Source organism: Gopherus evgoodei, chromosome 5, assembly GCF_007399415.2.
Source record: "Gopherus evgoodei ecotype Sinaloan lineage chromosome 5, rGopEvg1_v1.p, whole genome shotgun sequence".
In the NCBI taxonomy this organism is placed as follows: domain Eukaryota; kingdom Metazoa; phylum Chordata; order Testudines; family Testudinidae; genus Gopherus; species Gopherus evgoodei.
In genome coordinates, this window is record NC_044326.1 from 73,882,059 (window position 1) to 73,894,291 (window position 12,233).

At 41.0% G+C, this 12,233-nt stretch overlaps 2 protein-coding genes across 2 annotated transcripts in view; one reads left to right on the forward strand and one right to left on the reverse strand.

Moving 5' to 3' along the window:
- The window catches only part of DDX60 (DExD/H-box helicase 60), a 71,596-nt gene that overhangs the window by 36,435 nt on the left and 22,928 nt on the right, over positions 1-12,233 (forward strand). The window contains exons 17-25 of the mRNA XM_030563215.1: positions 927-1,076; positions 1,570-1,689; positions 2,898-2,993; positions 4,616-4,731; positions 5,640-5,782; positions 6,093-6,202; positions 6,576-6,680; positions 6,811-6,939; positions 8,561-8,688. Coding sequence (XP_030419075.1) covers positions 927-1,076; positions 1,570-1,689; positions 2,898-2,993; positions 4,616-4,731; positions 5,640-5,782; positions 6,093-6,202; positions 6,576-6,680; positions 6,811-6,939; positions 8,561-8,688 — 1,097 coding nt within the window. The remainder of the gene's footprint in view (positions 1-926; positions 1,077-1,569; positions 1,690-2,897; positions 2,994-4,615; positions 4,732-5,639; positions 5,783-6,092; positions 6,203-6,575; positions 6,681-6,810; positions 6,940-8,560; positions 8,689-12,233) is intronic.
- Positions 1-12,233, reverse strand: part of LOC115651919 (serine-rich adhesin for platelets-like) — a 111,496-nt gene that overhangs the window by 30,943 nt on the left and 68,320 nt on the right. The window contains exon 9 of the mRNA XM_030563216.1: positions 6,271-6,353. Within this exon, the coding sequence (XP_030419076.1) occupies positions 6,271-6,353 (83 nt within the window). The remainder of the gene's footprint in view (positions 1-6,270; positions 6,354-12,233) is intronic.

Sequence of the window (12,233 nt, forward strand, 5' to 3'; positions counted from 1 at the left end):
GATTTGCTGATGAATAAATGTTGTATTTTTGTTTGCTTGCTTTTTTTGTGACAGGGTTTTACCTATTATTTATGTGTATCGGGATTTTACATTGAATTTTCCATAAACTGGTGACACAGGGTCTTAAAAAAATTGACCCAGATAAGATCTCATCAGGTTCCTTGAAAGTGGTTTTATGTGTCTAGATATTTATATTTTGGGGGCTTATAGACTAACAGTCCCTATGCCATGGAAAATAAATAATACTTTTTAAATTGCTGGCTTAAGCAAGATTTTTTTTCCAAGTTGATGCTCATTAATGATGACCCAATTCAAACCTAACTGGACTGAGCTGAAGGGCTTCAAAGTCAGCCTTGCATCTGATTTTCCAAATGCTTTGAAGAGAGGTGCCATAAGGCAGAGCAAGCAAGCTTAATACCCCATAAGAATAAATAGTACGGCCAAGAAGCCTCTCTTTTTGGGACCACAAGTCATCTGAGGCAAGACTGACATTCCAGAATCTCACCATCTGGAGGAGAAATCACAACAGCAATGAGCATGCTACTCCAACTTTTCACTAATCTCTCCATGCACCCAAAGAAGGTCCACTACTGAGAAGCAAGACATGACCATATGCTCCTTGCCTGTAGTTCTAAGTCCTACTCTGTTATCTCTCCACAAGACTCTTTGGGTATGGAGCAGGAGGAGTTTGTTCAGAAGGAGAAGGCCCCTATTGGGATGAGACAGAGGTCTATTTGGAAGCATGGCCTTAGGGAAGAAGGCACTGGAGTGAAACGTTTTTTCTATAGCAGTGCAGCATAGAATTATGCAGTGGTCAAGAAAAAAGATGATTGTGTGCTGGTGAACTGAAATGGGTTTAACTGTATCATAACTGTACAAAATAGATATTGTCTTGACATACAATCCATGTCACTTTTTATCTGCAGCGAGACCTTCTTGACATTGTAGATAATAATGAATCTGCAGTGATTGTAGCCCCTACCTCATCAGGGAAAACATATGCCTCTTACTACTGCATGGAGAAAATTCTGAAAGAAAGTAACGAGGGGGTGGTTGTGTATGTTGCTCCAACAAAGGTATGGCTTAAATGCGTACAAGGCATAGTTTAATGAAAAGTGATTTACAGCAAAATAAAACATATTTCAGTCAAATCCTCAAAACCTCAACTACATTAACTTTGCTGGAGTTAGTGTTTCACACCTCCTGAGGATCTGGCCCAAGTGAGTTAAAACCTTAAGCTTCTATTCAATGTTGAAATCAGTGAACTCTGCCTATGCAAGGACAGCAGAATTTAGCTTATTTGATATTGTCTTGTTTTCTTACACCTGACACGATTTTTAGTATGATGTTTGCAGTTTTATTGCACATGCTGTGTCTGCGTCTATTATAAAACTTGGTAATAAATATTCACTGTAATTTGCATTCAGGATTGACTTTAATGTATTTACACTGATATAAAGTTGGAGTAATATAATGGTGAAATAGCCTATTTGTTTATAATTTTTATTTTCTTAGCTGTCTAAATTGTGTTGACGTGTTACTGATGTGTTGCTTTTCTTTAATCATCAGGCTCTTGTTAACCAAGTGTGGGCAACTGTTTATAATCGATTTAACAAAACATTGCCTGATGGCATGGTAGTATGTGGTGTTTTCACGAGAGATTACCGCCATGATGCTCTGAACTGTCAGGTATACTCTGTTATTTCAGATTTGTTATTATATGATACATTTCTTTATTTAAATAGCAAAGTTTGAACTTCTGGTAGACTGCATCTCAGAAAGTTCATCATGGTACTTTTTTTAAACTATGAACTTCCAAAGACATCAGAATATAACAGAAGAAAATTCTAATACTGTAGAAATCTTCACAAACAGACCTTTCCTGATGTTTGAATCTCACTTCATTTTACATGAAGTTCCAATAGAGATGATAGATCTTGTGTGTACAACAAACTGGTTTGCTTACTTGCCAGTTTTCTAGATCAGTGGGTAATAACTGAAGTTAACGATCCTGAAAACCATCCCGTCCTTTTTTTTAACAAGTATGTTCTCAGTTTCACCTCTCTCTCAAGGAATAAAGCACATAAGCAGCTTAATTTAGTACTGCTATTTCTGCAGCTGCTCCTACCAACTGGAGTCTCTAATGGGTTCCTCTCTGCAGTTTTTCCCCAAGGGGAAGGGAAGGTGGCACCTGGGCTCTAATTTCCCAAAATGGGTGTGTGTGTATCCCCTGCACAGTTCTGGATGTAGGAGGATGCTGAGGGAAGAGGGGATACCAGCTGGGCCCCATTTTATCTCCTCCCTGCACTACAGCCAACCCTGATTTGGCTGTCTATGGATCTCCTCCTATCAGCTGCAGAGTCTGGGATCTTGAACTATTTTCTAAACTAAATCTATGTCTTGTATTTAAAATATAAGTGCATTAAGTGTCATCACCAGGTTAGCTTACTTTCTAAACGTAGTAATTAATTCCTGGCACAAAAGAGTAATTGAATTTTGGTTCTTGTTAGAGAAGATTAATATAGTGTTCAAGAATGGCAATTTGTACTGTGGGACTGTGTACTCTGCAATCTGGAGCTTTTTGGCCCCTAAGTGTTAAGTTACCCCTGTAGCAGGTGAGTATTCTCTTTTTTGGTGAGAAATCTATTAGAAGAAGAACTTAAGAAGAAAGTGAATAGGGTTTATAATGGTTTGGCTAGTTCGGCTAATATTTAGATTATCTGAAATTTTGGATGCTTATCTTAGACATATCCAGATTCTCAACCTTAGAGGAATCAGCCACCTCTAACTGTTATTCACTGAAAATAAAAAATGTTTATTTACATTATAAAAACTATGTCTTATAATAATGTCATGTCAGCAGGTTTCAAACTAATGGGCTGCAAACATTTTTTCAGGTACTAGTGACGGTGCCTCAATGCTTAGAAATCTTGCTGCTGTCACCTCACCGCCAGCAATGGGCCAAAAGGATCAGATATGTTATATTTGATGAGGTAGATTTCTACTGTCCTTCTTTGCTTCTATTGGAATTATTAAAGGGTATTTAATTAAAATGTCAGGAGCTAAGTGAGTTTGGCATGTTTATATGCACATATTCTATTTAAAAAAAAAGCAAAAAAAAACAAGCACCACTTCCTCTTCCAATGGTACTTAGTTAGCTGTCTGTGTACCTTTTTCTTTTGGTACTATCACCCTTTTTTAAAGTCTCCTGTTAGCTGGTCTGAAACACCGGAATTTTTTTCTCTCCACGTCTAAAGCAAATGCCATTTGCGATTCAGTTATGAGGGATGTTTTCAAGTGCAATATTGAGCTATCTTCTTTCACATGGACTAGGGTTCTACTCACAGGGGAATCAGGAGCATGCTGTGTCATGCTATCTGGAATGGCTCACAACTGTGAGTGCCTACTTCAGGGCAGACTGTCAGAAAACAAGGGCAGACATCCCAAAACTGGTGGTATGTTCTATAAGCGGATTTCACCAAATCAGTAATAAATGTGAATTCCTGGATCACTATACCAGTCTTACCATGGAGCCACAGACAGTACCCCCTTAGACTCTCCAATCTATCTTGCTATCCAGACAAACTGGGCTTTGTGATAATGGTCACTTTAACCACAAATCACACTGCATCAGGTTTCTCCCAGTCCTGGTAGACCAGCCACTTACCCCAAATCAATTGGTACTCCAGATCTGACACCAAAGACAATTCTGGCAGCCAGTTCCATAGCAAACTAACTATAGGTTTATTAGCTAAGAAAAGAAAATGAGAGGTATTGAGAGCTTAAAGCAGAGAAAATATATTAGCAGGTAAGTCACAGTTTGTCAGTGCAAATTGTAGCAGAGATGCAGTAATCTGCCAGTTTCCCAAAACCTTTCAGCTACCCCAAGAGGCTAGCCAGAATAACTCTGGGGATCACTGTCTTCTCATTCAGTTATTCTACCGTTAGAATCCAAACAGTCCAGAGTAAAGGATCTTTCTTTGAATCCATATTTATAATATCTTCACACAGAAAGCAAGCTGACAGTGTCTCTACTCACATGGGTTTTTCTTTTGATAAGGATGAGTGTGGAATCCACTTTGAGTCTCTGACCTCAGGTCATTACCACAATGGCCATTTGCTGTGGAATTCGCAAATTCCTTAAGTCCTTCATTAGCATTTCACAAGATTTCTCTGATGGGTTATTTAATCACAGGGTATACACCATCTAAATGTTTGCCATTATATTATAACAGGAACAGATAAGTGAAAACAATACAAGTAACGTTACATTAGTTTTCATGAAGTTTAAACATCTGAATACACACATATATATTACTCACTTTGATCTATACTAATACACAAGCAAATTAGCCTATGGCCCCAATCTGACCTGGTTTGCCAGCATCACACCCTCTCTCTAAATAGTAAATATTTATCTCGGAGAACTTTATGGAAGTGCAACCTGCTGCGGTGTGCTGGAAGAGTCTAATTTACTTTGTTAGGACTTGGAAAATTGGCAGGACAGTGGGGAAAATATTGTAAATCTACTGTACAGTATAGAAAGTAAAAAATTGAGGTTTTTCTCTAATGTGAAACATCCATTTTTAAAAGTGAATATTATGTCCAATAACAGGTCCATTGTCTTGGTGGTGAAATTGGAGCAGAAGTTTGGGAGCACCTTCTAGTTATGATTCGATGTCCATTTTTGGCTCTCTCTGCAACTATTAGTAACCCAAAACATCTTACTGAGTAAATATAATGCTTTATTTTCTTGAAAATGCAAAATGAGTTGCTTCATTTGATTTGAATTGCTTTATTTTTTTTAATCTCTGTGTATTTTGAAGACACATCTTTAGGGCCTTAAATTGCTATCAAGCAATTTACATGATCTTGGGCTGCATACCCTGCCCCCTCTGCAGTCCCACAGAGTTTTTCACCAGGAGACAATAAGAAGGGAATTCAGCACAGTTCACTGTATATAGTTTCTGGAATTACTTTCCACATTCTGTGGGCTGTGTCATGGAAGGGGATGATTTAGGTGACTTGCATTTATATAGGTTCAATCCTTGAACCTAATGCATAAACCAAGAGGTCCATCTGGGTCAAGGAAGACAAACAAGCTATATCGCAGACCGTGTAGAAGTTTGAGAGCTACTCTGTAGCTGCTGTTATAACCTTAGCTGCTGCAGGGGCCTTTAGTTAGTGGATCTGTATGTTTGTGGATCTCTAGCTCCTCCTCTTCCCCTACTCATCTGGCCAAGACCCCATCTGCCAGGGCATAGGGCGGCCCTACAGGGCTGGGGTCCTAACCTATATTAGGTGTTAAGACCCTAGCTGCAGGCTTCCTACTGCCTGCTACCCAACAGAGTGAAATTGCATCAGTTCTACTACATTCAAGGATTTCCTCATATCTGAGGAGTTTAAAAGGGAAGAATTTATTCCATAATGACACAATGTCTTTTGTTCTCTTATTCTTGTATTATTCTACTAAAAGGGATATTTTTCATAGTATTTCCAGAGTATCAGAGAAGTCTGCAGTTTGCTTTTGCTAGTTTGAAGAGTTAACAATGGTTTATCAGAATATCAAAAAAGGAATCGTTTGTGCATGTATGTTACATGCACTACTTTTCCAACAAAATACATTATTTTTTGTTTAGGTGGCTACAGTCAGTAAAGAGGTATTGGCAGCATGTTGAAAGTGTTAGAGAAGAAAACCTTGGATCTTCTTCAACTACCAAGAAAGGAACTAAAAAACAAAAGAATATCAAGACAGTAAATAAATCATATAAAGTTAAATTGGGTATGTATCAGAATGCAACATTAAAAAAAAACAGATTAGTCCTTTATATCTGATTTTTAAAAAGCATATGGTGAAAATCAGCAAATGTGAGTGTTTAATAAAATGAGATTTTTCAAAGGCTCTGAGTACCCACAACTACCACTGACGTCAATGATAACTGAAGGTGCTTATCACCTTTGACAATAAGACCATTTGCTTAGATGCGTAAGTTTAGGTATTCAAGTTTGAAAATGGTGGCCTTTTGGTTTTAGTTTTAAACTATTATTAGATAACTTGCTTTAGATTTAAAAACTTACTATTCTGTTTACAGTGCTTTATGGAGAGAGATACAATGATCTGGAAAAATATGTGTGTTCCCTAAAGAACAATGACTTCAAAATTCATCACTATCACCCATGTGCTGCCCTAACTGTGGACCATGTAAGTTTAATGGTATAGTAAACAAAACAATTTTTGAAATGAGCTATAAAATTATTAAGAAAACATACCTTCATGACATCTTGCAAGGAAACCGGTTTCGCTGCCCAGGTTAAAAAAAGACAGAGGTGATGCAGAAACAGGGCTTGAGCTCCTGTAGAAGAAATCATACTGTGTCATTTTTGCAGCATTCATGTACGAAGACAAATTCTATCCTGTCTTTCTATCTCTCAAGAATGGCTACTGCAACACAAGAACCTAAGGAAGGGCAATGTAGAACAAGATGGGAAATAGTTGCGCACTGAAGAGAAGATGAAGAGGGAACTCCCCCCCCCCACCATAAATCCTCTCTGCTTTCCTTTTTCTGGTATTTCAGATAGATAAATATGGCTTCCCTTCAGACCTGGCTTTTTCTCCACGAGAAAATATTTTACTGTATGACTCCATGGTACAAGTCTGGGAAAACTGGCCAAGAGCTGACGTAAGCACTCATCACTTATATATTTTCACAACTAGTCTGGGCAGTTGTTTGTAAGAGGCCGTTGCATATTTGCCAAACGACATTGTACATATTTTATAACAACTTAGTTTTTCTGTTATCTGTTTTTAAGGAGCTAGATCCTGAGAAGTTTACACATTTTAAAAATAAAATAGTAATCACAAAAGCAGATGCAAGAAAATATGAAGAAGAATTGAAGGAAGAGCTAAAAAATTGGATAGTACATGACAACAGAATGAAGGTAACTACAATGATGAAGTTATGTGACATTCTTCTCAGGTATGACTAGAAAGCTAGATTTAATACAAAGCAATTATAGTTCCCTCAGTTAGAGAGTTAATGTATATCATTTTTAAAAGCAGATTTTAGTTCAAGTGTAAAAAATTATGAATATTTTTGGAACTTTTTAGGGTTTTGATTTCCAAATACCATATTACTTAGGTTTTTCTGAACTTGACAACTTGATCTTAATCTGAGTATCTGGCAAATTATGGACTAGACTTTGCAGATATATTGAGGAATGGTGATCTTGATGGTCTTCTAGGCTTTAGAAAAATCTCAGGGTTTACATTAACACTAAACATGATTATCAAGAGACTTATTGGCAAAAAGTCAGGAAAATATATAACACAGTAGAGTAGAACTCCACAGTCTGTGTAGTACTTGGTAGATTTGAGAGTTATTTATAACTTTGTCCATTTTAACGAGTATGGCTCTAACTACTTTGTTGACAAGGTCTGTACACAGGGCCGGTGCAACCTATTAGGCTACCTAGGCAGTTGCCTAGGGCGCTAGGATTTAGGGGGCGGCATTTTCTTGGGTGGAGACCGCGGTGGCCGGATCTTTGGCCACCCTGGTCACCGCTGGCATTTAGCTGGAGGGAGCTGGGGTAGGGGGGTGCGGAGAGGGCCACCTGCAGCAAGTAAGGGGGGATGGCCCTCCCCACCCCTGCTCCGCCTCCCTAAGCACGCAGTCGCTGCTTCACTTCTCCTGCCTCCCAGGCTTGTGGTGCCAATCAGCTTAGGCGCCGCAAGCTGGGGAGGCGGGAGAAGTAAAGTAGCGACGGTGTGCTCGGGGAGGAGGCGGAGCAGGGGTGAGCTGGGGCGGGCAGCTGCAACATGGCTCCCTGGGCTGGGGGGAGCTACCACGGGGGGTGCCTCAGGGTGGAGGGGGGGTGGGGAGCTGCTGCGGGGAAGGTGCCTCAGGGGAGAGCGGGGGAAGCTGCTGCAGGGCTTGGGGAGGGGGTGGAGCAGAGGTGAGCTGGGGTGGGGAGCTGCCGCACAGCTTCCCGGGGGGGGGGAGCTGCCATGGGAGGGGTGCCTCAGGGCAGAGGGGAGGTGGGGAGCTGCCGCAGGGGGGGTGCCTCAGGGCAGGGGGGGGAGCTGCTGCGGGGGGGGGCACCTCAGGGCACAGGGGCGTGCACAGGGAGCTGCCGCAGGGCTCAGGGATGGGGGAGGGTGCAAGGTGGAAGTTTTGCCTAAGGCATGAAACATCCTTGCACTGGCCCTGTCTGTACAATAAAAGATTGGTACAAATTGTACTTGTATCTGGTTTCTAAGGTTCTTTTGATTATTAATTTGCATAATTCCTTTCTTCCTCCTGCCTTCTGGCTCTCTTTTAAAAATATTTAAAAATTTCAAAACCTGTTCTTTTAACAAACAGAAATTTTGTGCTGAGCAGTCTGTTATCCCACCTACAACATCTTGAGATGCAGTATAATCCTGTTACTTACCAAACTCAAGGTTGTAGTCAGGCTAGAACTGATAATCATTTTTATATAACAAAAACCTGCAGCCTTATTAAAAAGGTACTCCAGAATGAAACTTGTGCACTCTTCATCTAATCATTATCTCTGTTTCTAGGCTAACAGGGTGCTGAAGTTACTCAAACCCCATCCTCCCTATTGTTCAGAAACAGACATGAAGGACAATTTCCCATGTTTTGTTGAAAAACTAAGACAGATGGATAAACTGCCTGCATTGTTTTTTCTGTAAGTCACACAAATGCAATAAAAAAAGTTTCAGTTTATATAGAAATATTGCACATAATATTGCATGAAATATTGTACATGGGCTTAAATTACAGGAAGGGAGATTTAGGTTAGACATTAGGAAAAAGAACTTGAACAAATTACCTAGGGAAGTTGTGGGATCTCTGTCATTGGAGGTTTTTAAGAACAGGGTAGACAAATACCTGTCAGGGATAGTCTAGATGAGATGTGAGCAAACTATGGCCCACGGGATCGTCCTGCCCGGCCCCTAAGCTCCCGGCCAGGGAACCTAGTCCCCAGCCCTTCCCTTGCTGTCCGCTCTTCCCTGCAGCCATGTCGCCGCATGGGCTGCACTCTGGACTGCTGCTCCAGCTGGGCAGCATGGGGAGCGCAGCTGGCTCTGGCTGGGTGTCGAGGCTGCGAGCTCCTGCTGCTGGTAAGAGAGCCGGGGATTCTGGAGGGCAGTCAGGGAGGAGGGGACTGTTGGATGGGGTGGAGATTCTGGGAGGGCCCTCAGGGGATGGGGAACAGGGAGGGATGGGAGTGGAAGTCTTGGGGGGGCCTGTCAGGGGGCGGGGATGTGGATAGGGGTTGGGAGGGCAGTTGGGGGATAGGGAGCAGGGGAGGTTGGATAAGGTGTTGGGATCCCGGGGGGGGAGTTGGAGCAAGGGGTCCTGGGAGAGGGTGGTCAGGGGATGAGGAGCAAAGGGCAGTTGGATAAGGAATGGGAGTCCTGGGGGGGGAAGGAGGCTGTCAAGGGGCAGGGGTGTGGAGAGGTGTTGAGGCAGTCAAAGGACAGGGAGCAGGGGTTGGATGGGTTGGGGGTTCTGAGAGGGGCAGTCAGGAGGAGGGAAGTGGGAGAGGGTCGATAGGGGGTGGGGGCCAGGCTGTTTGGGGAGGCACAGCCTTTCCTACCGGCTCTCCATACATATATTCCTGCCTCAGTGCCGGTGACTAGACTAGGTGACATATTGAGACCTTCCAGACCTACATTTCTATGATAATCAAAGAAAATGTCATGAATCCAAGGAATCTACCAAGGTATAGCAGTATTACAGAACATGTAATTGGCATAGAATAGTTCTCCCATTAAATCTGAAATATTTTAGACTCTAAAAATAATCACTCTTTAACCCTTTTTCCACCAAGTCCATCACATGTGTAAGTGAATAGCATGATATTGTACCTAACTGTGTGGAGAAACTTCTATTCTTATGACATGTTGTAGGGTGTGGCTGGAGTGTTTAAAGGGCCACTTTTTACGGTGTAAGGAAGAGCTCTGAATGCATGTTGCAGCTAACAATAAGTACAGAGTTGTGGGCTGTCAGTTTGTAAAATTAAAATAAAAACAAACAAAAAACAAACAAGCAGCTCTCTTTGCCTAATATGAAGACTCAGTACACCTTCCACTGTAAATTCTCAAAACTGATAATTTATAGAAAATGTCATTGTTATTTATTAAATGTATTTTTAATTAAAAGATTGTTTACATTCATTAAACTATTTCCACAGATTCCCTTTCTTAGATGGCCTGAGACATCATGTTATGTTAAAAAGTAGTTAGTCTAAATGGGTCAGGAAACCTCATAGCTTATGCAATATTGTACTTAGAAGCTGTATAGATGTGTGAGCTCCTGCATATACTCAGTTCTTGGGGATTTTTTCTTTTTTACCTGCCACTAAATCTCTGAAGGTAGTGGTTTTAACTAGATTTCTACCATTATCCTTTTCAAGCTCCAGCTCTTCTCTATTTGGATTTTGGTTTAGATATTTCAAAATATTAAAAGGAGAAGATATGTTGTTGCTTCTGCTGTCTTCCTAAGCACTCATTCTGAGTCAAGATGGCTAATGACAAGTCAGGTTGTAAATTCATCTCACATCCTCACAGGATCTCTCTCTTGGACAAGGTGTATATTGGTGTGGGAGAAAAGGGCACTGACAAAAAGTGCCCAGCCTGTTCCTTTTCTCTCACGTCGTTATTATACTATACTCATCACCCTATCTGAACACTTTGACCATGGCATTGTTTACTCTTTACAGTCAGGATGAATACGACAGATGGCAAAAGTTCTCTTAAAATAGGAATGGTCTTGACTTTCATTCACAAAGCCTTGACTTTGGCTTCAATGCCTTGTTGGTTTTCTGATCTGTTACCTCAGATAATGTGAATCAAATATGCATCTGCCTTATCAGTTCTGAAGCACAGGAAAAAGAATGAAGAGGTCCTTGAATCTAAAGGCTCAGCCATAGAGATCCAGTTTTGAGGCAGCCTGGGTGTCCTTGTGTGAATTCCTGGAGCAGCAGCTTCAGCTCCATCACTACTAGTATCAGTACTTTCAGTTTGGGGTCATACCTTGGCATTTCTGTCTGGACACATAGCTTCTGTGATGGGGGTCTACAAAACATTGGCAGGAAAGGGCTGAGAATCCTCCCTGTCTGCAGACAAACTAGTCATGCCCCAGCTCAGCTGTGAGAAATATCAGTTAGGGAAGGAAATACCAACAAATGTGATGACTAATGAGGGACAGCCTAATTATATAGAGGGAGGAACAGGAAGAAGAGCCTGGGATTGCTAAGGAGCAATAATTCTCTATAGCAGCGATTCTAAAACTGTAGCAACCGGAAGACCCCCATTTTTATTTAAAATTTTTCATGGATGTTGGCCTGATTGGGAAGTTCTTTTAGAAGCCTTTTTCTTTCTATGGAGGATATGTTTCCTTACACTTTCCTCTTTTTTCTTTGCTTCCTTGAATGTGAGCAATGTGAAGCGTGGCTGCACAAAGTTTGATAGATATCTTTACCTTGACCTGTCATAAACAGATAGCTAAGGGTTAATGTCTCTTTCACCTAAAAAAGGGTTAACAAGCAGTGACCTAAAACACCTGACCAGAGGACCAATCAGAAAACAAGACTTTTTCAAATCTGGGTGGAGGGAAGTTTTGGGTGTGAGTTCTTTGTCCTTGTCGTGTGTCTGTGCCCTCTCGGCTATGAGAGTGATTTTTCTATTTCCTGGCTTTCTAATCTTCTGTTTCCAAGTTGTAAGTACAAAGATAGTAAGACAATAAGGTTTATATTGTTTTCTTTTGTATTTACATGTGTGTAGTTGCTGGAATGTGTTAAATTGTATTCATTTTGGATAAGGCTGTTTATTCATTTTTTTCTTTTAAGCAAATGACCCTGTATTTGTCACCTTAATACAGAGAGACCATTTTTATGTCCTTTTCTTTCTTTTTATATAAAGCTTTCTTTTTAAGACCTATTGGAGTTTTTCTTTAGTGGGGACTCCAGGGAATTGAGTCTGCAGCTCACCAGGGAATTGGTGGGAGGAAGAAGTCAGGGGGAAAATCTCTTTGTGTTAGATTTACTAAGCCTGGCTTTGCATACCCTCTGGGTGAAGGGGGGTGGAGGAGAGATTAGCTCTTTTGGTACTTGTGTTTTCCAGGACTGGAAACAAGGAGGGTGGAGTCCCTCTGTTTAGATTCACGGAACTTGCTTCTGTATATCTCTCCAGGAACCCAGGGAGGGAACACCTGGAGGGAAGGAGG